This window comes from Electrophorus electricus, chromosome 2, assembly GCF_013358815.1.
Source record: "Electrophorus electricus isolate fEleEle1 chromosome 2, fEleEle1.pri, whole genome shotgun sequence".
Taxonomy (NCBI): domain Eukaryota; kingdom Metazoa; phylum Chordata; class Actinopteri; order Gymnotiformes; family Gymnotidae; genus Electrophorus; species Electrophorus electricus.
In genome coordinates this window covers 28,041,599-28,068,895 of record NC_049536.1, presented here as the reverse complement: position 1 = coordinate 28,068,895, position 27,297 = coordinate 28,041,599, and the positions used below count along the sequence as shown (strand labels likewise).

Sequence of the window (27,297 nt, the reverse complement as noted above, 5' to 3'; positions counted from 1 at the left end):
GGTTGTTGGCGTTATCAGATAAATAACGATATTATGAAACTAAGTCGGCTTTAGCTAGTCATGTCACTTAGATAAACATTTAGTCAATTTGTAAGTAGGCCAATTCTTGGCTGCTAGAAATTAACAAACTAGATGTGTAAAAATAAATTAAATAAAGGGGGGTGCATTTGTGAAAGCATGGGGTCACGCTGTGATCATGCGAGTCGGTCCTGATAGTTGACGTGAACATCACCGTGTACTGATATGTAATAGCATTACTCTAACGTCACCCACGTGTAATAGACACCCTTTCACTTAGAACCAGTAGTTAAATAATTGTATTAAATGTTGACGTATGTATATTGACCACAAATGAACAAATTTGATTTAGTAATGCGTTAAGTATTTGCTACAAGAAGTCGAATTAAATAATGACAAGACTGATTCACACCCTTTCTTATAGAATATTTTACAGAGAAACCCAGGAGGACAGAAGAAAAAACTCAGCTTAGAAAAAAAATAATACTGCAGTAGACCTGAACATACATATATACATCTAATATTACAATCAACACCAAAAGTACATAAATGTTTGTATAGCTACAGTATGAGAAAAGGTACATTTTGGCAGACATAATCACTAAATGCACATTAGAAACTAAACATTAGTAGTCTCATTAGAACATGTTTGGGTTGAAACGTTACACAAGAACAGCAGGGGGGAGGGAGGGGTGCTAAATCTCACTCTTCACTTAAATTTTTTTCAATATGACCAACCAAATCCAGCTGGGTCCAGATATGTCCTTGGGGTGAGCTAAATATATTTGGCATTCACACATAAAACTTGAGTATTCTACTACTCAGCCTTTTAAATCAGATAATAACCATTTTATTAAGCATTACAGCACTGGTAGAACCACACTGTTTAACAGAATGACAGGATAAATCAGGGCATGTTGAATGCTGGGTACAAGATACACTAAATATATTATCACTATATAGAATTCATACCGTCAAGGATTTCAATGGCATGGCATACAAACCAGCTCTTCATGGTCTAGAAAACACTATAGAACTGTTTAAACCACTATTTTGGGGTTTGTGTTGTATCGAACTCCATCCCATATAAAACAAACTCACAGAAGAAACTCACAGAAGCTCAATGAACTCAAGTTGTTTGACATATTAATAATAGCATATTATTTATATTAATAATAGTATATTATTTATATTATGTTATGGATGTTGGAACACTTAGCCAGATTGCCATTTTAAATAATAAAAATCTACATCACAGATCAACCAAATATACTTTAATCTGACTTCTGAGTGATTTACCTTTTTGATTTGCTGTTTGCATACATGGGGTTAAACTGGATGACAAATGCGGCCTATAATTTCAAAATACATCTATCCAGTTATATTTTTTGTCAAAGACTCTGCCACGAACATGGAGAGTAAGTGGGAATGACGGACTAAATTCCACTTTTTGGCTTCATTCCCTTCGTTTATGGTGGATAACTGAAATTTCCCACTGTAATTAATGTTAATTAGAACCTCTAAATGCGAAGCACTGTGGCAAGACCATGACAAAGTGTTGTTAATTGGCTGCCAGATTCACTAAACCCACCTGTCTGATGAATAGTGCTCTCATGGGGCAACACACACACACACACATTTTGATAATGATGGAGAATGCAAGCCTACCAAAGTAAAATCCTTCATCCAGATCACAACATACATCTTGGCATATTTTCTTTTTTTGATTATTAGATTTTTACAGTAAGTGGATAACAAACACAGTGAGCTTTTTAGTTTGTTTGTGAATACGTTATCCTTGATAAGATGACTCTAGCTCTGTTTGGACAGAAGTCTACAAATTTGGCATGTTCATGTTCTTTTTTTGTGTGGCATTTTGTTGCTTTCGATACAAACAAAACATGAACTTGATTCACTCCTTTAGGACGATCACGTGGGCGTGAAAAGCAAAGTCAGAAGCACATGCCAATGGTCTAGTCTGGCGTACAACATCTGGACCCTTTTTTAACTGCACCCAGTTCATACGGAGCACATGGTGTAGGTGTAGCGGTTGGTGCTGCGGAGCTACAGCGGTTTGGGCCGGGATCAGGTCGGGTTCAGGCCCAATTCGCCCACAGAGAGATTTCACCTGCATGCAAGATCACCCTGTGGACGAGTAGGGCGTGTCACTGTGGTAGTTGTAATCTGGGCAGATTTTCTGCACCAGTTTGTAGTCGACGCTGTAGAACGCGATGTAGATGCAGATGACTTTGAAGGGTTTCGAGCACAGCCATGACACGTGGCTCTGTGTATGTTCCTGGTAACACGTCTTTGTGGGGTCAAAGCTGCACACCGCCGTCTTCTTGTTTCGGTCTGTTTTCTCGTACTCGATGCGACAGTTGAAGGCTTTAGTGTCCTTGGTCTCCAGCGTGCTCTGCTGGGTGATCTCGAACTCCACCACCTTGGACGGCGGCACCAGGCTCACAGAGACGTTCCCCAGACCTGTGGAGTTGTGGCGGAAGTAAACACTGAATGTTCCATTTCCGTGGTCCACGATCTTGCCCGTAATAAGGAGGTTCAGTTTCACGGTCTTAATGTTGGAGTTGAAGTCGCCCCAGCCAAACATTTTTTTGAACTTGCCCGTCTTCACAATCGGTCTACGTTTAGTCCTGCTCTGCGTCTGCAGCACATCTGTGTGGTTAGATAACCAGTCCCACGAGTCCTCCATGTTTTCCAAATATGTCATCTCCCTCACGCCGCCCTTGAGCCGACGGGCGCCCTGGGAGAAGATGCGCAGGGGCTTGGGGATGCGTGGGCTGTCCCCTCGGGGATGTGCAGCGTCCTTGTTAGCACTTTCCCCCCACTCCACAAACTCCAACTCGGGAATCTGCAAACGCCTGCATGTGACCTTCACACACCACAGATGGACAAAAGAAGGGAGAAAGAGACACAGAGAGAGAGAAACACACACATCCACCGAGCCTGTTAGAGCATGAATTCTCAGTGGAAGTAGTTACTTTCAAAAATCAACCATGAAACGGCTTATGGGAAAAGGTATGATGAAACCGACCTGGGTCTGTGTTTTGGGTTTTCTTATTGTCACTGCTGCCATAAAGTGCAACACTAAGCAAAGTGTAAGGAAACTTATAAAATAGGTACTATATGTAAAATATTACAATCAAACACAAATAAATCTTATGGAAAAAGCAATTCCATGAGATAAACCACTGTAAATCATTCATAAACTAAAACAATAATGACAGCAGGAAAAGTCTGTCTATTTATGAGTATTAATAAAACTGTAATTCACAAATATTCCTGCTGAACTCATTATGGGAAGTCTGACAACCATAAAAGGCCGTAATTCCCATGATCATGCTACAATGATCCCATGCACCAAAAAACCTTTTCCCTTCGGGACTGAGTTCTGGTCCACTTAAGATAAAGTCTTAATAATTTGTAGAAATAAGCCAAACTGGTTTTAGTGGTAATTAGCAGTCCTGAGGCACAGAAGAAGGGATCATTTGCTGTAGCAGATGTGGAAGCTTTAAGTAGGGCTGTTTGAAATCGCACACAACACACTCTCTCTCACAAACATACACACACACACACTACATTTTGTCCCTAATTACACATTTAGCTGTAAGCTTAATTGTAGCATATGTGAACTCAGTCTGCAAAGCAGTAAACCCATCGCAAACATCGCCCTATAAAATCATCGGCACACCCGCGGAGTTGTAGAGCTCGGCCCAGGTCCGCACCAGCACCTATCGCAGCAACATGCTGCTATGCAGTGTGTCCGTGAAAGCCCTGCACCGGTGCGACACAGCTGCTGTCCCACGTCACGTGCCCTTCACCTCACACACACCTGTATAACTAACGCATAATAACCCAGCAATTTGAGAGTCCTGCGTTTAATGTGAAATCAATGTGCCTCCCAGGTGCTGAGGGGCTGAGTCATTTATCATTCTTCAGATTGCTTAAGACAATACTTCTGCCAAAAAAAGAGGACGAGAGAAAAGAATGAAAATGTTTGCCATGTGTAGTCAAAGATGCGTGGTGAAAGGAGGGGGGCGCCTAAACCCTTAAAGACGCAACGCTTCTTTTTCTGTTAGGTGGAATATTCTTTCGCTGTCTCGGCACTCGGTCTCGGCATGCCACTCGGAGATCTCTGCGTGAGTCTCGTCTCCCGGCGTTCCTACTTCTGTCACCAGCTGGTTCTGACGTGACAGGGGATGATGATGAAGAGTTTTCCCGTTCAGAGAGAGCGTGGTGTGGCACGACTCCAGGTGATGGGGGTGGAGTCAGAGCCAGGACGGAAGTAGCAGGAGCAGAGTGATGAATGACTGGAAAAATCGCCGTGACAACCAAGGGATCATATGAGGAAAATCAAATACTGTACTGCCTTGAGAGGAAAACTCTGAAAGTTTGTCATCGCACACACGCACGCACGCGCACACACACACACACACGCACACACACAGGCATTCTCTGTGCATGCTATCTGTACTATGTAAAAAGACTGAGACAATAACTTTGGGTAAAGGAATATGCAAAGTTTGGCAAGGTCCTTTAGAGGAGAACGTTCACAAGATTAATTAAAATTGCTCAAATTAATCTACAGCACGATGCTTCAGGCAAATATGTATCTCCTCAAAGTGGACAGAATTTCAACAAGAACATTTTCACGTTCACAAACACTACACAGCATTTCAAGTGTACAAAGTTATTACCAACCAAATCATTGGTAAAACAGAAATATGTTCAGTCATGCTTTTGCAAATGGAAAAACCAAATATGCAAACATCTTATGGCCCACATTCAGAATCTCTGATTACTCCTACACCTAAACTACAACTAAACCAAAACCAGAGTAAACTTTGACTACACCTAGTCAAAAAAGACTTTCAGTGGTAAACCGCCACTGGTATTAACATTAGTCCAAATTACGCTACGGTAATCCATGTATATGAACTCAGCTATATTTCATATGAAAATTATTAAAAACAAACAATAAAAAAACAAACCATATCTAGTAAACACATCTGCTTTTCCGTCAGCAGGCCTGATGGGGCCACGCTGGTTTAGCCTGGGACATACTGACATTTGTATATTCCAGACAACACTTTACGCACCTAAACGGGCAGTTTTCAATAACCAGATGTACGTGTTAACACCAGGCTCACAGTATGAAATCTGCTAAGCATTGTAGGAATCGGTCTACACACCCATCTGTAACAAGCTGCTCACGGGCTTCTCTGTGCGGCTCCCTCAGGTGCACATATCTTCTACGGCTTGACAGTAAAATGTAATTGCCATGGTGACTAGCACTAGCCCACTGGAAGGTTATTAAGAAGCACAAGCAGCCTCGCCAGCAGCGTCGGCATGACGACGCTATGAAAACGCGCTTGCTGATGCGTCCGCCTGGCTCTGGAGCCACATGGCACAACTGGGCTGTCAGATCAGTTACCCCCCTTCCACCTATCTGTCTCACATAAAACCTCAGCTCTTTGTACAGCATGGCATTAACGATATGGTTTGTGGTTTACGGAGAAAATATTTACCACCTGTGCTTTAAACTCTCCACCACGCAGCCTCGGCACAGCCAGGTGGTCCGTGGCACTGGTAACAGGCGCTTTTTAGTTCAGATGTAGCGCTTTATGCTTTTGAGACAAACATTCACAAAGCCAAAGACTTACCTGTTCATACCAAATGTGATGTTTTAACTACATTATACACTTTCGTACGCTTGTTTTATATTCCTTCTTCACCCCCCCTAGTGCTGGACGTTTCACTGTTCACTGGTTCACACTGGTGATGTGTCCTGAAGGAGGAGTGCTAGGGAGATTGGGGGGGGGGGACCATCCCCGTGACTGCAGAACACATCACTACGCCCAAAAGCCATCACTCTTCATCAGTGGGTAACTAAGGGCAGGTCCACCCTCTCCCGAAGTAAACCCTGCCCTCGCTAGCTCAGCATCACGACGCACACTGCCACCCCACCAGAAGGTCACGTCAGGAGGTGACCTTTGACCCTGCATTACACAGATGAGGAGGAATTAATGGATCATTCACAATTTATACATAAAGCAATGTGAAACATACACACACACACACACACACACACATTTATATGTATATAAATTTATATGTACACACACACACACACACACACACACACACACACATATATAAAAAGCTATGGTAAATTTTGATTATTAAATTTTTGATCATTAAAAAAAAAAATTATTGATGTGTTTAATATTAAAACAAATATAGTATTTACCATCACCCAGTTAAGTAAGGTACTACAGTTAAGAAATTCATAGATGTGTAGTATAGTTGTGTGGATACCAGGCATATCGAGTTTTCACGATTGTTTTTTCATAAATCAGTTTGAAAAGAGACAACAATCCATCATAATTAATCCACACTAATCTGATACAGAAATACCTGCGTTAACCGAATATTTTTGGATGATACAGCTCCCAAATATCACAATAAACAATAAACATGTTAAACATAAATCATAAGACTTTGTCCTTATTAGCATTACTCTTCTGGCCACTGGGAACCAGAAAGACACAGCAGAATGGGCTCCTGAAGATGTCAGAAATGATGTCGGAAACGATTTCAGAGACGATGTCAGAAATTATGTCAGATTCTGCTAATAAAGATAATGTCCTCATGTTAACTGTAAGATGATAAGATTCTAGTAAACTGAATATAATCTTAATAAAAGCATCTATGCTCAGGGCTGAGGGTGAGCTTTTGTGTGTGTGTGTGTGTGTGTGTGTGTGTGTGTGTGTGTGTGTGTGTGTGTGTGTGTGATTCCTCTGCGATTCACACTCAGCAGGTGGAAGATAACAGCACATCAACACTCCCATAATCCCATTACAATAATCTGATGAGTGTTTCTGCTGAGGTATTTGACATGCTCTCGTCTGGAATAACAACTATGTGAACTCTGAAGATGCAGAAATTATGTAACAGTCGGGCTTTTTGAGGTAAAGTATTCATTACTAACTGACCTTCAGTGTAAACTGCGTTTTGTCCTAAAGCCCTCTGGTGTTTCGCAGTGCAAAGCTGTGTGTGTTTGACCATCGCTGTGTATTCCTCAAGATCAGATAAAAACCTGCAGAAATGCAATACCACAGTAAATGTAACCCGTCAGCACAACACAGTAGCAAAACTCTCATTGCTCGGCATGTCAAGTCAGATTTGACAGTACAAGCTTTCTGCCGTTTTCTGAGAGGGCTGGACCCCAGTGGGCCACTGGAGATTTGGTGTCTTTTGAAGAAAATTCAAGCAGAAGCTCTTTAATCTTCCACCTAAGAGGACAGTTTCCAGAGAGGAGCATGAGCACCAGGAAACTGACAGCACGGCATTTGGTGAAGGAGTGTGTGTGCGTGTGTGTGTGTGAGTAAAAGAGATAGAGAAACAGAGCAAAGATTGAAGGGTTGCTGCACATTAAATGGGAAATGGAAGGAAGATCACAGGAAAGCACCACAGACGATTAAAGGAATCGTATATCGTTTATTCCTCTGTTATCTTGGCTCTTCGTTATGAGCACCAGAGATCTAATTAAGGAGGAAGGATGCACGTGTCTTATCGGGTGACACACGCAGGGTTTTGTGTGAGGGCCACCGCAGGAATGCCAGTGAGAGGTACAACGGCAATAAAGCACCTCTCCACACTTGCGAGATAAGAGGAAAGAAACGGTCACTGCTGAGAGGGGCCCTTCACTGCTGAGAGGGGCCCTTCACTGCTGAGAGGGGCTCTTCACTGGTGGGAGGGGCTCTTCACTGGTGAGAGGGGCACTTCACTGCTGAGAGGGGCTCTTCACTGGTGGGAGGAGCTGTTTAATGCTGAGAGGGGCCCTTCACTGCTAAGAGGGGCTCTTCACTGGTGGGAGGAGCTGTTTAATGCTGAGAGGGGCCCTTCACTGCTGAGAGGGGCTCTTCACTGGTGGGAGGAGCTGTTTAATGCTGAGAGGGGCCCTTAACTGCTGAGAGAGGTTGTTAACTGGTGGGAGGGGCTCTTCACTGGTGGGAGGGGCACTTCACTGCTGAGAGGGGCTCTTCACTGCTGAGAGGGGCTGTTCACTATGAGCCTCAAAGCAGTTGGGCAGTTGTTTGATATCTCCAGAGAGGGGGAAGCATTTCTGTGACCCATCAGGTCTTTAGCGAAGACTAAACATGCACTTCACAGCACAAATCACCCATCAGCATGGCAGGGTACCCATGTGTGACCACCTGACTCGCCCACGTTACTGCCCTGCCATCACCAGCTCCTAATTTATGTTCCATATTTATAAGTCAGCCTGCTGGATTCCTGCTTCATGCGACGCCAGAGACGCCATTACCAGCCCATCAATCGCACATCATTGATTTTCTGCTTGTTGGAATGAACACCATCGACACAGGTGTGGCAGAAATTGAACTTTACCAAACACAGTGGCTCTGGAGGTGGAACCTTCCTCCTCTTCGACTGATGCCATGTGATGTTCTTCAGCAACATGTTTGCAGGGCTTGTGTACTGACTAATCTTGTTTGGTGTAACAGCTAACAGTGTAAGATTTGCCTAAGCCTGACCCTGAGCCTGAACCTGAATCTGACTCTGAACCTGACCCCAACCCTGACGTTGGCCCTGACCCTGACACCAGCCTTGCAACTTGAAACATTTACATCTCAGTCACGTAAAAAATATATATATATATATATATATATATATATATATATATATATATATATATATATATTAAAAAAAATACAAGTTTTGAATTCTGCTTTTGAAAGTAAAGTTGAGGGTCATCTAATTAACTACAAAATCTCTGCATGATCCCACATCCATAAAGCCAAGCTTGCCGAGGAAATGTACAAATTACTAATCACACAAGAGACAGCTTCTCCTTCTGGAAGCCTTTTTAATATTATTTTTCATGTATGAGGAAAATACACATCACCACCAAATCTCATTTGGTGTCATTCAACTGCAGATAATACACACATCTCTAAAATCACAGACTTGATGTTAGTCCATTGTGTTTTGTGAAAAGCACTTGAGTGACGGCAACAATGAATCGTGATTAAACGTTTCATCAGCTGACACTGCGAACACCAGTCTGCGCTGTTTCATACGCAGTTCACCAGTTTATCACCAAAACCACTAAGACGTTTAGGAAACATGGACACCCTCTGACGCATCAGCACCAGAAACAGAAAACCTCACAGCCTGTGTCGTTTATGGGGGATTACTGAATCCTCTGGCAAACAAGAATGACCCCAATATAGGCCCCGATACGCATCGCTGGTGTGTAAGCCCAGCTGATAAAGCCACTGTAGGACAGGGTACTCATGATTACAGACAAACTCACTTAAATCCGTGTGTAATCTGTCCCAGAGCAACGTCTGGGTTACTGGCCCCTGCAAACCCATTTAATGATTTTACTCCACCATTTCCGGTTTTTATGATGTTTTTTCACTTCTCTGGTACGCTGCATTGGTTCCGTCCACAGAAAGTTGTTTTTTTTTCTTTTTTTCTGAGCTCAGTGTAAGTTCTCCTTCTGTGGAAGTCAAATCCGGCGAGGGGTCTGCTGGGAAGCCTCACGCCACGCCGGGTTCTGAAGAACACAAACACAAACAGCGTGTATATTGTCCGGCGGGACAGGCGCATGAACGCCACAGGCTTCTTATCACCGCTCAGCAGCTCTAGAGCTCGGCACCGTGATAGAGTGCAGGAGCAGGAGCCCGTACAAGCCTGGCACAGTCCAAAGACGGATTAGGGGTCCCCCCCCCACCGCCCCAGATATAAGCTTCCTAAAAAAAAACCTAATCAATCAGCACACACTGTAGCATTATCAGAGCCATGAGATTAAAGAATCCCTCCTAATCTGCCACTGTACGATTTATTATGCTTCCTACTGCCAACTTTATGGTGAACCATACGGGAAGTAATGAAATCAAACCTAATTGTACGCGAGGGCGTCACTGGGAGCGAACAGCCTGGGCAGATCAGGTAGGTGCAGAGACCTGGCTTCTCCACGGCCTTCCAGACACGGATAACTTCCGCGAGGTGCACTGCAGCAGGACACTGGGGGGAGTGATTCTTGTGAAGGCTGAGATGGACTACTTCCATTGAGAATAACTTGAAATTCCTCTACACTGACTGGCTCGTGAAAGAGGCCTTCCTATTGGAGGACGCAGATCTGCCGATATCAGAAGGTTTGGGTCAGGGAGGGTTTTTTTTTCCAACGTGTTCAATTTTCTTTGTCTCATAAATCATTCTAGCACTTATTTTGCTCTGTCTCTTACTGCCTGTTCGACCCACTGGCCAAGTCTCTGCTAAATTATAAAAATGACTCAAACAAATGATGTTCAGTTAAAAAGCATCTACATACATATATCCCTGTTATTCAGGAAATGTAAGAGATTTCCATGACAATAATGACATGGGGCGGCACAGTCACCCCACAGTGACCCGAGACGGCCGTACCTGTCAAGGACGGAAGAGCGAGCGCTCACAGGCTGTTAAAGCGAAGGGGTCTAATCGGAGACAACCTGAGTGGAAGCCCGTGTCGGGCTGGGCTGGGCCGAGCGGTACCACGTTGTTCTCTGATCAGCACTCAGAGGGCCGAGTGCAGTGACACAGTGGTGTGAACAGCTGCTGATGTTAAGATTCCAACATGTGCTCAGGTTCCTGCTTCCTGCTCTTTGTGTGTTTGTGTGTGTGTTTACATTTATGGTATTTAACATACTCTTCTATCCATAGTGACTTACCATGTACGCATCTGCTTGCATGAGTAATTTTGTATCAGTGTGTGAAAAGGCTTGTGTGTGCATACTTGTGTTTGTGTGTGCATACTTGTGTTTGTGCATTTGAGTCTTAGAGGATACAAGTGTGTGTGTGTGTGTGTGTGTGTGGGTGTGTGTGTTGGCTCTCGCACATCTGCCACAGTATTTGCAAGTGTGTGTGCATGTGTGTGATGAGTGAGTGAGGGAGTGAGTGTGTGTGTGTGTGTGTGTGTGTGTGTGTGTACACCCAAGAGAACGTATGCAAGAATCCTGGACAACTGGGGGCCTCTCTTCGGAGACTAAGGGAAAGGTTAGCATGGGCCCTTTGGACTATAAGACAGATAAGCTTGGCAGAGGGATCAGGATCAGGTCCACTCCCACTGGCGTTGGTACCAGAGCACACAGCACACAGAACCACTGACCAACACAGAGCCACAAGGGTCCCTGCACTTCACAAACACACACACACACACACACACACCTGCCTCAACACTTTGTGCTTCGCCTTTAACTGCAATTCTTATGCTAGTTTTGAAGTGCTCTGCCTTATGAATAAATATTGGACTGGGAACATGGTTTCCTTTGACCTTTTTTGTCTATTGAACAAAACAAATCGAGATTATTTTTAAAAGCTAAACAATCATAAATAAACACTTCGCATCCAAACATTGTGTACATCGTTATAAAATCTACACACAGCTTATTTACAATAATGCATTTTTAAATACAGTTGTTTTTAAAAGCAGCATGGATGTACAGCTTTTTTTAACTACTCCTAACTAAATTGTAAATGATGATGCCTGAGAGAAGGCGTTCTGTTGCCTCTGTCACTGTTAAAATGGCTATGATATGCTTCATTTAGATACAATTAAGAAATTTAATTGCATTCTGCATGTTCGTTTAAAGCATGGCACTGTCCTCGCTACTCAGTCCAGTAAAATCAAGGTCCTTCAACTGGACTGAAACAGAGAATACTCCCTGATTGTCCATGTAATTAAATGCTAATTACAATTTGTAAAGTGAAATTTCCAATAGCTTTCAACAGTAGAAATGATCATATAATGTCCTTAACATTAAAGCGTATAACAGAGGAAAAACAGCGAAAAAAAAAACCTGATGACGCAATGCAGAAAAGAAATAAGAACATATATAAGATATGATAAGAACATATAAGAACAAATCTGACTCAGCGTTTCCGTATTTACACTACTTGTGAAATTATCATGACGAAATCGGGTCGTGTTTTTTTTGTTTGTTTGTTTGTTTGTTGGGGGGGGGGGGTTCCATACAAAAACCAAAGCGCACTCACCGTGTGAAAAAAGAGGAACAGTAAGACAGTCGGTAGTTTTCGCATCTTGGATGGCGGGATTGCTCTCTCAACTTACACGAGGTGGGTGAGGCAAAAATCCATTTTTTTTGCTACAGGACACGTGGGAGCCTTGGTGGATGCCATTGTCGTAATTATCTGCATTAAAAGGGAAAACATGTTCAGAACACATGCAGTACATTTGAAATGTCCTAACTTAAATGAACAAACCAGTCACTAAACAAGGTACCACATCGCCATTACGCACTGACTAGAAATATTTAAAAACGGGTGTGTGTCAAAGTATTTCAGCATCCCTGTGGCAATAGTTTAAGGATATATGACGGGGGAGCGAATTATAAAGTGCAACTCACCTTCATCGCAGTAAAATATCTGCCTCAAGTTCTAAAGTGTTTGAAAGCAGCGGGTGGATCGCGGTCCGCTGAAGACGCTTCCACGGGCGTGAGGATACTGAGTGAAGTCAGCGCTAACTAAAAGCCCACTTCAGTGAAGTGAAACAGGGTTCTGCGATTTCTGTTTAAGGTCTGTTTAATAGCTTGACTGAATTTTTGGCGACTCTCCGGTTCAGACCTTCACCGCATGTCGCACAGCTGACGCCGTCGTTCGTTTCCCCGGACGAAGCAGTGCGTTTGCTTTACTGGGGGTTTTTGTGTGCCCTTAAAAGAACCGTTTCCAAAGGAACTACGTAGTTTCACTCGTTAGTGTTTGTCCACGCTAATTGCGCACCGGCGCGCAGTGGGTTTGCGCCTCTATGGAGTGGAGTGAGAATTCCTCTTTGAAGTCTTCAGACTTAGCGCGCGCGCGGGGGGCTCGGCGCCCGGTGACGCGTCAACGTTTTAACCCGTCGAGAACCTCGTGGGTCAAGGGAGACACGAAAAGAACGCGGACACCGTGGGGGCCTTTGGAATGCGGTTTGACTTTTTGATGAAAGGGTTATGTTAAATTGACGTCAAATTAGGAAATTAGCATAAGGACGATTTATTTCCCCAAGAATTTTAAAAGGCGTTTTACCCCGTCAAATAGGTATAAGTAAGATCATTACAAGGGAAGATTTTTGCACAAATTTATCAGAATGATTTCAGTATCGATGTTATAGCCATATAGTTAATACATTACCCACCACGCGGACAAGCCTTTCGTTATAGTACCTAGGCGTCATTTTTAATTTGAGGTTGTAGGTGTCAGCACATCGTATGTCATCTGAGTAATAAAAATCCGAAAATATCATAGAACCTGCAAACGCCATCAGTCGATACTTAGAATTTAGTTAGAAGCACGTCGACAAGTGTATCAATGGCGCCACCGTGTGGCTAAAAATAAGGCTACCCCAAGGAAAATATGTGGTCACCAAATCCAAACTTCAAGCCAATGAGAGGGACATCTACGATTAGATGGTACCACACACCTATGTCACATGACCTCTCTGAACAGGCTCATTATGAGCCCAGTGCTTATTTTGCCAGACCTAACTCTGATATAACCATTAACATAAATTGTATATAAATATTTATCTAAATTTCTACTTTCCTGAATCAATTGGTGTTGACTCAGTTTTGTTAGGTTTCTGTTATGTGTCTCTTATATGTCTGACATTACCATTCTGGTGCAGGTATTAATTGATAGTTTGTTCTTTTTTTGCATTCACCTGGAGGGCTTTCACATATCTCTCTGATGTCTCTTCCGTTGAGTTAATGAAATCTCAACCAGTTTATGTCACGCTATGGGTGTGAGAGAATGTTCCTGTAGACTGCAACTTCAATATAAAAGGAAAGAAAATACCTAATCTGAATGTCTTTTACAATTGTCCGGGATGAAATTGACAGGTACCCTGATGATTGATGAATGAATACTAATGTAACATTAAAAAGCGACATTTGTATTAAACAGTGCCACACTTAGGGCAGGTGTTAACAGATGGTTCTTTGCTTTTTTTTCTGGAGGTCTTGGCACTCCCTGTTCAAGTATTTCTAGTAACTGCTCATGATATATGAACACTAATGATGCATGACTGGAGTTGTTACTATGCCGTTTTAACATCAGGGTAGCATGGTGTAATAGTGAATATTATGTACAAATCTTTAACCATTTTACGCATGAGCACCTAAAATCGTGGCTTTCCTCTGTCAGAAAATCTGCCCCAGCAAGCAGGCTTGACTGAGGAGCAGGAGACCACTAAGCTTATCACTAACTAGTAACTAAATATACACAGTGTCAGAGGTCGCTTCCAAAACACTGTGTCGCCTGAGGGGTCACTTGGAAGCAGAACTTAGTGTAATACTTTGGGGTACAATGACTCCTATGTTGAACCTTGTGTAACAACAGAAGACTCTATTAAAAGAATGTTTTATAACAATAAGAGAAGAGCCAAAATTCCATAGTAGAGAAGTTCTGACACTCCAGAGGAGAGAAGAGCCACTCCATGCCAACAATAATGCTTTCACGGAACGCTCCCCTTCCCACTGTTCACGTGGTATGGCCCGCCACGTGCAGTGGGAGTTCACACACAGTCTTGTTTGTCACATGTTCACATACTCATCACGCTAAGATCACTTACATTAGCTATTTTAAGCATATTTACTGTATTATTTACTGTATACTTATTTTTAATTCCCCATTAGTTTAATGTAGTTTGATGATTATATGTAAACGGTCTGTGCACTTGTCCGGGCTGTCTAGTGTGACATGTTATACGTGTTTAGATTACTTGCGTGTCTAACTTGGCGAAATAAAGTGAATCTGATTCTGACTGTAATATTTGATGTAACCACAGGCATGTTTGACCTTAAATCTAACCTCTGGTTAATAATTCAATTTTGACCACTTGTGTATACATATGTAGTTAACCAACACGTGAACCTACTGGCAGCGACATTAAAACGACGGGAGAAGTCGCCCCACCACCAAAGTGCGCACACGCTTCATGAGAGACGCTGTTCACTAGAATTGCTTTTTCAGTAAGAAGCCATATCTCTGAAGGCTTCTCTTAATGCTCAGATCCTGACACAGAAACGTTTGTGATCTACACTATTAATGATCTACCAGAGGGGAGTGCGTGCAGTTCCAAAGGTCCGAAACAGGAATTGTGACTAGCTAAACTTTACTTACGAATTAGGTTATTAGATCTTACACTCACACACAAATCTTATTTGAGGTCTTATTTCGTTTTGCAATTTTCTTTAATCACAGTTTAACTGTGAGAGCGAGTCCTGCGCGTGTACATTTGGTCATGGTAGAGTCTGAAGTGTTTGCGATGGCTTTTGCTAAAGGTGAAATATATGTAAAATATGTAATTTCATTTTTGACTGCATCTGGTAGGTGAATGTTCACCTCTGTCCCACTTCCTGTTCTGTGCTGTTGGAACGGTAACATATTTATCAAAGAAAGCCCTTCCCACATGTGTAAACACCCCTTTCTGAACAGCCTCCTAACCCCGGCACTATATATACATGTATGGGTTCACAAGGTAGGGCTCAGGGGGAGTCTCCTTTTGTGGTGATGTCTGTCACACTGAAAACAAGGCATTTTGCACATTCTACCCTTTTGTCTTAGAATTGTTTTGGACAGAGTTCAGAACAGAGCGGGTTTCCCAGTAAGGATGACGGGTGTTCTACTGTGGCTGTATTTCCTCTTCCTGGGCTCAGTTCAAACCGGAAAGCTGTTGGTAATTCCTGCAGATGGCAGTCATTGGAATAATATAAAGTCTTTAGTGGAGGAACTTGGAAGGAGAGGGAATGAGGTGGTGGTCGTTATCCCCAAAGAAAGTCTGAGTTTGGGTCCCTCCAAGCACACGACCACGCTTACCTATCCTGTCAACTACACTGTCGCTCAGATTAAAAAACAAATAGCATCAAATCTGAGTAATTATATTGGTGTCGACACCTCTACTGACCTAGCCAGGTTTCAAAAATATGTATTAATGATAGACGCACTTAAGGTTGGTTCAGTGAAGAATGTCGAGAGCCTGCTCTTCAACAAGGATTTGATGAAGACATTAATAGAATGGGAGTTTGACGCTGTCCTCACAGACCCCTTCGAGTGTGTAGGCGTCATCGTTGGAGAATATCTTTCCATCCCTTCCATCTACATGCAAGGCAACCATCCCTGCGATGCGCATTTTTTAGCCACCAAGAGTCTGAGCCCACCCTCGTACGCCCCGCATCTGGCCACCCACTTTACTGACCGGATGAACTTTTGGCAGAGGGGCGTGAACACTCTGAGATATTTTCTGCAGCCCATGGCCTGCGGACGTTTGTATACCCATGCAGACAGGATCGCCTCAGCGTTTCTGCAGAAGGAAACGTCCATGCTGGAGATCATGAGCCATGCAGCCATCTGGCTTGAGTATATCGACTACGCCACGGAGTTTCCTCGACCGCTGATGCCCAACGTAATCATGATGGGACCCATCGCTCCTGAGACAAAACCGCTACCACAGGTAAACTCTGCATGAGTTGCTCGATGTGTCTGGCAGTTCACGAGGGCTTCGTTAATTCTGCAGTTTGGCGAGTTGCAAAACGCTGCTCCCGTGATTCAGTAGCATCGCTTTGCGGACATGTTAATGTAGCACAGAAGAGCTGATGTAAACTGTTCTGCCAAACTGATCATCTGGCAGATGTTTTTCCAAACTGACAGTAATGTACTAGAGCTTTGACTACACTAACCAAGCATTAAGGTGACCCAAGGAAGTGGGTGTATTGGAAAAACACGTGCTGTGGAGTTCTTATGTATCTCACCACGATTTTGCTGTTTGAACTGTTTGTCAGAAAGTGCATTAGGTGGTTTTTAAAGAGGCTCATGAACACATCAGCACAACATGCCATCCAAAAGGCTATCTGCCGGCAATCTTTTCCTAACCACATTTTTTTGTTGCTATTTTCGCTGATGTTAGTGTGGCATCCTCGCTGACCTCATCATAACAGGGCGCGTTTATCTCATAGTCTTGTCACCTCGCTGATGTTGCTCATCCTAATCTGCCAGAACACACCTGAGCACACCCGCCTGTGTGTGCCATCCGTCCCTCTGGACCCAAACTGGTTGCATCTTCGCTGACCCAAAGTTATTTGTCAAACGTTTCGGTGTGAAATCACTTTAAGCTTCTTGAATTTCAGATTTAGTGGGGTGGGATTTTCTGGCTACCCTTAATGCACTGCGTTTTCAAGTCATATGAACCCAACCGACTTTTAAATGAGGTCATATGCCTCTTCTGTTTCTCTCCTTCACGTGTTGCTGCATTGCTAACAGTTTCCAAGTGGAAATGTTCTGTTGAGGACGGTTAAGGCATCATCCAGGTGTATACAAAAAAAAAAAAGCCGTCTTCATTTTTGCTTGGGAATAGCAAGCTTAGCAGTGCAAACCTTTGCTGACAGCATATCCCATAGCCTTTGGAGAAACACTTCATCCCAATGTTCCTTTCTCATGATCCAACACGACTTACACAAGGCTGTTCCGCGGTGCAGGACCTGGAGACGTTTGTGAACGGCTCCGGGGAGCATGGGTTTGTCATCTTCACTCTGGGCTCCATGGTGTCCGAGCTGCCCGAGGTCAAAGCTGGGCAGTTCCTGGAGGCTTTTAGACACATCCCCCAGAAGGTGAGCACAACGGCTGCATGGCGTCTTAGACAGCACCAGACACCAACACCATCCAAACATACATCCATTGGCATGCCACGGTTACCAAAAGAGAGACATTGTAATGCCTGAGAGACATTGTAATGCCTGTCTTCCTGGTGTGTCCTGCCATTGTAATGCCTGTCTTCCTGGTGTGTCCTGCCATTGTAATGCCTGTCTTCCTGGTGTGTCCTGCCATTGTAATGCCTGTCTTCCTGGTGTGTCCTGCCATTGTAATGTCTCTCTTTCCGGTGTGTCCTGCCATGCTAATTGTCATTTTACCATAAGACATAACAGGCCCAAAATAGTGGGTGTGAGTAGAATGTGTTTGCAAATAACACTGAAACCTCAGGGTTGTTATTGTAAATAAGAGAGCACAAGTTTCTAATTAATCTAAACTGTATCCAAAGATTCCTTGTTGCAGGAGGACATTTCATTAATGTTGATGTCACACTCTTATTAGGTTGTGTGGAGATACACTGGGGCACTTCCCAAAGATGTCCCAAAGAACGTCAAACTGATGAACTGGCTTCCGCAGAACGATCTCTTAGGTTTGTTTACATTTTCTCACTAAAGGCAGGAAAATATTTTCTGATGCCCAGAGGCTTCTTGGGAAAGACATGGTGCTGTAGTGATCCTACCTCTCAGAGTAAGAAATTAATTAACCTGTTGTCCTTTATCTCCTAACATATAGTTACATGTGTGAATACAAACCAGGCTTGGCATCCAACACTGTTGATATGGATTGTAGCTAGATTATTGTTTAGGATGAATTACGACAAACGCTTTAGATCAATTAGTCAGTTCAAAGGCATAATTTGAAAATGTTTTGTCTGTAAAAGCACACCCTAAGGCTAAAGCATTCATCACACACGGTGGGACACACAGTATCTATGAAGGGATCTGTAACGGTGTACCCATGGTGACCATTCCGCTGTTCGGGGACCAGGCAGACAACGTGCAGCGCGTGGTCTCCCGCGGCGTTGCAGAGACGGTGAACATCTTTGACCTGACCTCAGAGAAACTGCTGGTGGCTCTCAGAAAAGTCATCAATGACAAAAGGTTGAAAACTTTCATTCTGCTTCCAAACCCATAAGTGCAATAAACATTTTAGGATTTGTGTCAAAAAAGTGCTACACAAACTCGACAAATGTCTATTCCTACAGATCGTCAAGTACACACAGGCAAAAACAATCCCTTCTGTGCTTCTACCGACTGAAAATACCTTCTTTCTGACTCCACAGCTATAAAGAGAAGATGATGAAGCTGTCAGTCATTCACAGAGACCATCCAATCAAACCGCTGGATTTGGCTGTGTACTGGACCGAATATGTTATGAGGCACAAGGGGGCGGCGCATCTGCGGTCAGCAGCCAATGAGCTGAACTGGATTCAGTACCACAGTCTGGATGTCATCGGCTTCCTGCTCCTTGTCCTGGTCACTGTGGTCTGCGTGACTGTCAAAACCTGCATGTTCTGTTTCAAGAAGTGCTTCCGGGTCACTCCGAAGAAAAAAAAGGAGTAATTGTTGAGTGAATCAGACTATCAGGTGACCTATCAATATTTTGTGTACACTGGATATTCACCCAGTTAGATGTTTTACTCAAATCCATTTTGTACCTTTTCTTTAGCCAACGGATTGACATGTATCATCTGAACACTTGAAAATCCCCACGTCCTCTGAATGGAGTCAGAGTATGGTGGCTTTGTGTCTGGCTTTTAGCGCACACTGGTGTTTGATTTCTGGTAATGGTCTAATTACAAAGGTTTCATCACTAACCATTTTTTAAAAATGTTCTATGCTATAATAATCAGCTTGACTTGAATGGACATGGGTTGTAGCATCATGGGTTCAACACATGGGGTCATGGAGACACCAGCTCATGGCATCATGTGGGGCAATTTAGAGGAGGCTGATGTTATCAAATGGATGATGTCTTTACTTTTCTGTGCACATCCATTCTTTCAGAGAAGATTACAAAACCTATGGAGAAACTAGACAGCTCTTAATCTTATAGAGATTTTGTTAATCAGAGAAGCATTGGCACAATTTTATGCATATTCACTTTTAACTGTGTTTGTGGACAGAAGTAATTTTCCATATTTAGCTAGAAATGACCTGTGGCAGCAGCACAGTGAAGTAATGTTGTGGAGAGGAATGTTTTCAGAGAATCCTGAAACCATTGCCCTTAGGACTTTGACAGCACGGTACCACAGAGCCCAACCCAATTCTGTGTGATAATCTCTGCGTACTGAATAAAGTGCTTGTTTTCCTCACCAATGGCTTAATTCTTACTCTACTTCATCACGTTATTGAAGATGTTTTAACGTCTTATACTACATGCTGCAATACGCTGAAAGGAGCGTTTCGTTATTATTGTGCCAACAATAAGCGACAGTATTCAGCAGTACTGGCTGCTACTTTTAGATGGCAGTAGACACGGGGTCTGGCGACAGTTCTACCGAAGAAGTCTTTTCTGGGTTTACTTGTAGTTGAATTTCTCTGAAAAGTGGTGTTTGTTTGACGGAAATGAGTGAAAATGAAAACAGAAGCACGAATACGACAGAGGAATTCATAGGATTACTAGGTTTTACGGCCAGTGGCACCGACCAGGTTAGCTGGCTACCTGTTGTTCTTGGTATATAACGTACCGTTTACTCTGCGGTATGAAGCGTTCAGTCCCTCAGACTAACTAATAAGTAACTAATTAAGACTATCTAATAAGCAACTAATTAAGACTAACTAATACGTTACTAATTAAGAGTATGTCTGCAGAGAAAACAGTCGGCGTTATAAAACAACGGGTGGTCTATTACTGAGAACTTGGTTAGCTATCTCGTTCCAGTGGAAATATGTCAACACTAAACATTCCACGCAGTAAATAATGTTCCTGTTTTAATTCCCACTGGTCATCCTGACTGTTGGTCTCCGTTTTGAATTCTGAATGAATGAATGAATTCTGCTTTCAGCTCGATTTCTCTCCAGGAGACAGGGTAGTGGTCCATGCCAAGGTTACCTCAGACTGGTGGTGGGCAGAGTTGGGAGGGTGTTTTGGGTATGTCCCCTCGGGCTACCTACACCCCGCTCCCACAGAGGGTAACGATGCCTGGCAAGATGAGGAATATTTTTGGCAGTTATGGATCATTGGTAAGCGTTTCATTATGAGAGGTCCTGGCCATTTTTATAAGCGAATAGACGTAATTGAAGCCCTGAATACAAAATTATTGTGTATGAAAACTTTCTAATGATATTACGTTTCCGACAAAAACCGTTGGTTTTTTGGGGGGTTTTACGGCGTAGTCCTTCTCGTTTTGAGGTCTTAGAGGTTTCACCTAGAGATGCTTTCAGATAGACCGCGCACGGAGACTTACAAACAGGTGATCGTGAGCAACAGCGCCGTCTTGAGGGAAAAAGTGATTCTGGATTTGGGCTGTGGCACCGGCATCATCAGCCTCTTCTGTGGCAGTTTAGTGCAAACAGGTAAAAGACGCAGGAAATCCCAGACTAAGAGAGAATGCTCTGTTCCTCATAAATCCTTTACGAACAGGTATAAACGGACTAAATGCAAATGTGCTGCTGTTTGGACTTCCTCCCAGGTGTATGCCATAGAGGCCAGCTCTGTGGCCGACTGGTGAAACTAAATGGCTGTGAGGGAGTCGTCACCGTCTTCGGTCCAGAGCGGAAGAGTTGGTCTTACCCTCCAAAGTGGATGTGCTGGTCTCAGGGTGGATGGGCAACTGCCTTCTGGTATGAACTGCTCTGAGGAAACAGTGACATCCAAAGAGAGGCCTACAGTAATTATCAAAATATGGGATACTTTAATTGATGGAACGTGCTGGTGCATTTTTGTGTGTTAGGTTTGCGTGTTTTATGTTGCCACATTTCACCCAAGTGCAGGTGAATATACAAGCACTATTCCAATCTAGCATTCCAGGGGACATTTTTTGTAAAGATTTGTATGACACAAAACTACAGTGTTTTATTAAACTTTCAGCAACTTTCTAATAAATAAAAAGCAGAATTGTGGTCATGGGTTCTGATGAAATGCTAACGTTTTATGTTTTCCATCAGCTACAGGCTTAGACATGGTTAGCTCTGTGGACAGTGAACAACTACAGGGACTAAACTAAATAACTCAACCTGGCATTGGGTACATTTGAGTTAACCTTTGGCTACTCAAAGGTAGCTATTGCGAGGCTGAGTTACTATATAAAGCTTTTGGAAGCTTTACCCAAAGTTAAGACCTCACATATGCCATATCAGAAGGGGGAAGATTCTGGAAAGATAAATTGGTCATTTACTGGACAGTGGAATGTTATTCATGGGACAAAACATGCATAAACGGTGTCAAGAAGAGCAAGATGAACTAACTCAGAGTTAAAATGCTGGGTTTGGTTCCTCGGGGTGTAAAGTGCGCCACTGAGCTGCTGTTTCCTCACATGAGCTCATCCGTTGTTCACTGCTCGATTGTCTCTGCTCAATTCCAGACGGCCAGTTTGAGTTCACGGTGGAGTCGGTGCCGTGCGCACGGGACTGCTGTGGCTGGAGGAAGGGGGCCTGACGTGGCCATCTTCGGCCTCCCTCGGGTTGGTGCCCTGCCAGGCCCACGCCAACTGCATGCAGAAAGTGGAATTCTGGGAGAATCTGTATGGGCTGGACTTCAGCTGCCTATGGTAAGATGTGCAGCTCAATGCAGTCCCAGTTCCCAGTCAAATCCCAGTACACCTCCTGATGCTTCGGACCTGCAGGGGGGTTTTAACAGCATGATGTGTGTGTATTTTGGAGAGTGAGTGGTTAGTGTTACAGTAATGCTGACTGTGTGTGTGCTTGTGTGAGTGTAATTTCAGGCCAGTGGCGTTGAAGGAGTTTTTCTCCAAGCCAAAGTTTAGCCATAGGCTTGCACCTGAAGACTGTCTCTCTGTCATCACTCTTGACATGCACATGGTACAGGTGTCGGATTTGGAGGTGAGGCCAAGCCTGTTGGTTAGAAAGCATGAATTTAACCATGCCTGTAATCTTTTACCATGCCCTAATCTCCAACCATACCTGAGCTGTAATCTTTTACCATTCCAGATCCCTAATCTGTAAGCATGCCTGAGCTGTCAATTGAAAACATAAAAAAAAAAAAAACTTCACATGAACAGGATGCAGTAACATCAGGTGAGTTTTTGTTTCCTGTGTGCAGAAGCTGAGGGGAGAGTTCTGCTTCCCTGTTGAAAGTCCGGGAACGCCGCATGCCTTCAGTGCCTGGTTCGTCGCGAAGTTCAACAATGAGGGAGGACTAGCTCTGAAGCTCAGTACAGGACCTTGCGCCAAGTACGTCACTCATTACTACAGACTGAACCAGACTTTGTGTTTTGTGTGCACATATGAATTAGTCGTTGGTTGGCAATATGCAGGAGAATTTGTACTTGCATAATTCCCTTATGATGCATTTTGAACATATACTGTCACATGGTCATTCTGTTGCAGACATTCACACATGAATTTATAGTAATAATAATAATAGTGTGTCATGTGGGTTACTCTCAGAAGGGGCTATAATGGGGTTCCTTCACACCGGGATGTTAAAAGCATGACATCGGCCTGGTTCTGAGACCATGCTGGAGTTTTAGTTTTAGTCAAATTTGTAAAGAATGTTTTTGTTTATTTGCACCTGACTTGAAATAAAAAATGTTGATTAATATAACCTTTGTCCAATTCTCCCTTCAGGCCAACTCACTGGAAACAGACTCTGCATGTTGGACACACCAATCACAGTAGAGGAAGGGGACTGCATAGGCGGGTCCATCTCCCTGAACAGAAATCCTGTATGGAGGCGGCACATCAGTCACCGTACAGTGGCGTATAAAAAGGACAAAAGACGATGTATTCTCTGAGGTAACATGAGAATTCAGACCTAAACCTGGTAGTGTAGGTTCAGACTGTTTATAAATAAATGGATTGGCTTTGTAGCAACTAACTTGATACAAACATCTTTGTTTACAGTCCAAAAAGTGTTGAACAGTAATTTAACATGAATGTTCATGATATTTTTGCAGTTTCTGGCTTTTTAAATCCAAATGACTGTTGCTCTTTTAGGAGCTTCATCCACTCACAGCTTTGAACAGCACAGCTAACAGTGAGGAATGAACTCAGCTCATAGCAGGTATCCCAGCAGGCTGAGCCATTACATGGAGTGGAAGGAAGCAATGATCTCACTACCGGGTCTTTAAAACAGATAAAAACTGTGTGGGTGGGATCCAGGAAACTCCAGAGCCAATCCCAACCTTGTGTGGACCGTACACTCATTTTCAGACTGGCCAGCAAAGTGCCAGAGGACTGTGTGCACTGATGTGCTGCAACGGCAGCAGGACACACAGGCCATGATTACCTGTCACCACTGTTAAAAGAACTCAAGCAGACAAGATCACATTTTTTGTAATCTTAAAAGACTGGATAATGTTTACTCATTATTGCGAGCCACCATCTTGCAATGAGGTGGTCATCATCCTCGCTGTGCTGTACCTAAACTTAATGACAACAAACTGTGCTAATCACTACAGTGACAACATGCACACAACCCATTAAATTTCTGACAATTACACATTACATAAACAGTTATACTATGAAGCTTGCTGACAATTACATAGTAAACTCCCAGATTCAACTGTGACAAACTTGTTTATCTGTTCTCACTTCTTATGAACTGAGGCTGAGCTTTGTTAAAATTTGTTAAAAACAAATTTCCATGTGGTTGCAGTGGGTGGGGCTGGCTGCACCCTCACCGAAAATTGTATATGAAGGATCGCTTTTCACCATGTTTCAGTGGCCAAGGTGGAGATGTTTAAAATGCATACTTGCTAGTAATTTCTGCAGAACACATTATTACAACTTAGTAATTTCTGCAGAACACATTATTACAACTTTATATTACAGTTTAATGTGAAACAGATTTATAGCTCCATCAGCACCAACACTGCAGAAACTGCAACAAAACTTGAAGATTCAGAGTGAAACTACCAACACTAAAACGTGGTAATACCCCTGCAGAAGCTGACCATCACCCCTGCTGAGGTTTCTGGACATCAGTTGTCCGGTGAGCACAAGTATTGAGTAGGCTGACCCTGACTGGGGCTATGATGCCTCTAAGAGCCTCAGTAACTGGTGGAAAATAGTAAATAAATATAAACCAATGTGCGTAGCTTCTTTACATGGGAGTTTTTCAGAATTCTTGTGAATGATTCCTGTGCCAAATATTTCCCCCCCCCCCCCCCAAAAAACCCCCAACAACCCCACACCTACACACCAACATGGGGGTTGGTCAGCAAAACATCTGCGTTTTAGTCTCATGTAGTTTCAGTGTTTCTTGTGCTTAAACTTGCATAGACACTTGATTTCAATAACTGTAAATCCTAAAATATTTGGGCTTCTCACTGCTTACACTTGATCTTGTCCATATTGAAGTGTGCTTTTTTTAAGTGTAAACAAACCCAAATCCACAAACACGACAAACAGCGCAATAATAAATGGGAACCAATCCAAAGCAGTCGGTCAATCTTGGGCCTCCATTTTCCTCTTGGCCCTGGTTTTGGAGCGAGTGTTGACCTCAGAGGCGTACCGCGGGGCCGAGGCTGCCGCGTAGGGCAGAAACGAGGGATCTCCACTATCGTCGTTGTCCGTGTCATCCGTCCCCCAGGCTCTGCTGGGCTGCCTCAGGTGCCGCTCGCAGTGCCTCTTAAAGGCCGACATGCAAGAGAAGATCCTGCCGCAGACCTTGCAGTGGTAGACGTGCCGCGCGCCTCCGGCTCCGAGCTCCGGCCACAGGTCCGAGGGTGAGATGAGGGCGGAGCAGCACACGCCGCAGTGGGGGACGACGGCACCGCTCCAGTGGCTCCTCTCGTGCTGCCGCAGCGCAGACGCCGACCCGAAGCCCTTCTGGCACCTGGTGCAGGTGTGCCCGCCCTCGTTCGACTCCATGGCCTTGTGGGACAGCAGGTGGGTGGAGGTGCAGAAGGCTTTGCCGCATGTGGCGCACACGAAGGGGCGCTCGCCCGTGTGCTGGCGCACGTGCACGATGAGCCCCGCCTTCTGCGTGAACGCCTTCTCGCACTGCGTGCATTTGAAGGGCTTCTCGCCCGTGTGGAGGCGCTGGTGGGTCTTCAGGTGGGAGGCACGGCCGAAGCTCTTGCCGCAGTCCGGGCACCTGAACGGTTTCTTGCCTGTGTGCGTGGCCCTGTGCCGCACCAGGTGCGCCGGCTGTGTGAACACCTTGTTACACGTGCTGCACTTGTACCGCCTCTGGCTGGCGTGCGTGCGCAAGTGCACGGCCAGGTGCGAGGAGGAGACGAAGGTCTTGCTGCAGGTCTGGCAGGTGTGGGGCCCACCGCCAGCATGAGCGCATCTATGCAGCAACAGGCTCGAGGACATGGAGATGCTCCTGTCGCCGGGAAGGCGCGTGTGGGGCTTCTCTCCGCCTACAAGTGTCTTCTCGCAGTGACCACAGGGGGGCGCGTCTGGCTCAGAGGACACCGAAATATCACACACCTCCTCGTCCGACAGCCTCGAGCGCCAAAGGAATTCGCTACTGTTCCCTCCCTCGGGACTTCCAGTAGGGTGACACGTGCCGCTCTCTGACGTTCCAGTTATCATACTCGCACCCCTCCAGTCAGGACATGCAAAATGCTGGGTTGCTTGTGTGTGAGCTTTCCAATCAAGCAATATTTATGCAGTTAAAAAAAACCCTGCGGTAAATATATTCATCATTTCAGAAGTGTGACATTGGTATACACAGGTAGGCTACGACATGGTGAAAATATGCACGTCACGGGCCAAATGAACGCGCTTCCTCCATTTCACCACAAAGGTTATCGTCTATACATATAGTCGAGTAATACCCTCGGGTTTAAGGACAAGCAAAGACAGTCCATAGCTAGCTTCTCCGACTGAGCGACACATCTAGACAAGCCATTACCTTCAAAATGTCGAGGTTGTTGAGGTCTACATGCAACACGGAAATCCGGCACGCCACACCCCGCCTAGCTAGCAGTACCTGTCCAAGAGCGTGCCTCATAACGCCCCTCCACGAGACTGGCTTGAGACACCGGAGACGTTTCAGCCCTTCGTGCAGAACACACGGGAGCCAGCCTTTCCCACTAAAGCTGGCGTGGGCACGCTGCGTGCAGACGGCAGAAATGCGCAGCGATACTTGGTCGCGTTTCTCTCTTGCAACGAGCGAACGGGCTCGTGTAGAAGCTGAACTACATATTCCAGGCTTCTCCCTCAAAAAAGGACATCACACAGTGTGAATGTACAGTTGTGCAACTTCCCCCATTCGGCCATATCTGCCAAATTCCCACATCACACCCTTCCCTGGGAGTAAATGACGTTCACGTTTAAACAGGGATCAGCTGCCTGGTCACCGGAGGGGGGGGGGGGCACGATGACGCACATCACCGGTCATTTAAAGCATTTGACTCAGTAATTAGACACGACACAAAATTTCTAATATGGGCTTCCGAGCAAGTGAATACTAACTAGCTCGTTAAGACTAATGAGTTTCTAGAGTAGCCTTGACTACAGCGCTTGATCAGCG

The 27,297-nt window shown here is 44.3% G+C and overlaps 4 protein-coding genes across 6 annotated transcripts; 2 read left to right on the top strand and 2 right to left on the bottom strand.

Annotated features, from left to right (window-relative positions):
- Window positions 1–145: 145 nt before the first annotated feature.
- nxph2a (neurexophilin 2a) lies at window positions 146–12,857 on the bottom strand. Its single transcript, XM_027021645.2, has 3 exons — window positions 12,471–12,857; window positions 12,100–12,255; window positions 146–2,905 (listed from the first exon to the last, which is right to left on the bottom strand). The coding sequence occupies exons 2-3, from the start codon at window positions 12,142–12,144 to the stop codon at window positions 2,159–2,161; spliced, it is 792 nt and encodes a 263-aa protein (XP_026877446.1). The 5' UTR covers window positions 12,145–12,255; window positions 12,471–12,857; the 3' UTR covers window positions 146–2,158.
- A 2,739-nt stretch (window positions 12,858–15,596) lies between these two features.
- LOC113585039 (UDP-glucuronosyltransferase-like) lies at window positions 15,597–19,988 on the top strand. Of its 3 annotated transcripts, XM_027022334.2 has the most exons (6): window positions 15,597–16,552; window positions 17,574–17,705; window positions 18,187–18,274; window positions 18,566–18,785; window positions 18,968–19,271; window positions 19,354–19,988. In XM_027022334.2, the coding sequence occupies exons 1-5, from the start codon at window positions 15,713–15,715 to the stop codon at window positions 19,245–19,247; spliced, it is 1,560 nt and encodes a 519-aa protein (XP_026878135.2). In that variant the 5' UTR covers window positions 15,597–15,712; the 3' UTR covers window positions 19,248–19,271; window positions 19,354–19,988. The 3 variants fall into 3 exon arrangements, with proteins under 3 accessions (XP_026878135.2, XP_026878143.2, XP_026878128.2); XM_027022342.2 differs by having other exon boundaries at window positions 18,677–18,785; window positions 18,968–19,988; XM_027022327.2 differs by having other exon boundaries at window positions 18,968–19,987.
- Window positions 19,989–20,054: 66 nt separating this feature from the next.
- On the top strand, window positions 20,055–23,913 carry prmt2 (protein arginine methyltransferase 2). Its single transcript, XM_035523740.1, is given in 13 exon segments — window positions 20,055–20,336; window positions 20,693–20,848; window positions 20,850–20,870; window positions 21,047–21,203; window positions 21,320–21,391; window positions 21,394–21,470; window positions 22,219–22,260; window positions 22,263–22,396; window positions 22,571–22,688; window positions 22,909–23,039; window positions 23,436–23,459; window positions 23,461–23,603; window positions 23,805–23,913. Coding segments are annotated over 12 exon segments (1,158 nt in total). The 5' UTR covers window positions 20,055–20,252; the 3' UTR covers window position 23,603; window positions 23,805–23,913.
- A 1,089-nt stretch (window positions 23,914–25,002) lies between these two features.
- LOC113585060 (gastrula zinc finger protein XlCGF52.1) lies at window positions 25,003–27,082 on the bottom strand. The gene has a single exon (XM_027022353.2). It carries the CDS (start codon window positions 26,352–26,354, stop codon window positions 25,257–25,259), a length of 1,098 nt encoding a protein of 365 aa, XP_026878154.2. The 5' UTR covers window positions 26,355–27,082; the 3' UTR covers window positions 25,003–25,256.
- Between the last annotated feature and the right edge of the window lie 215 nt (window positions 27,083–27,297).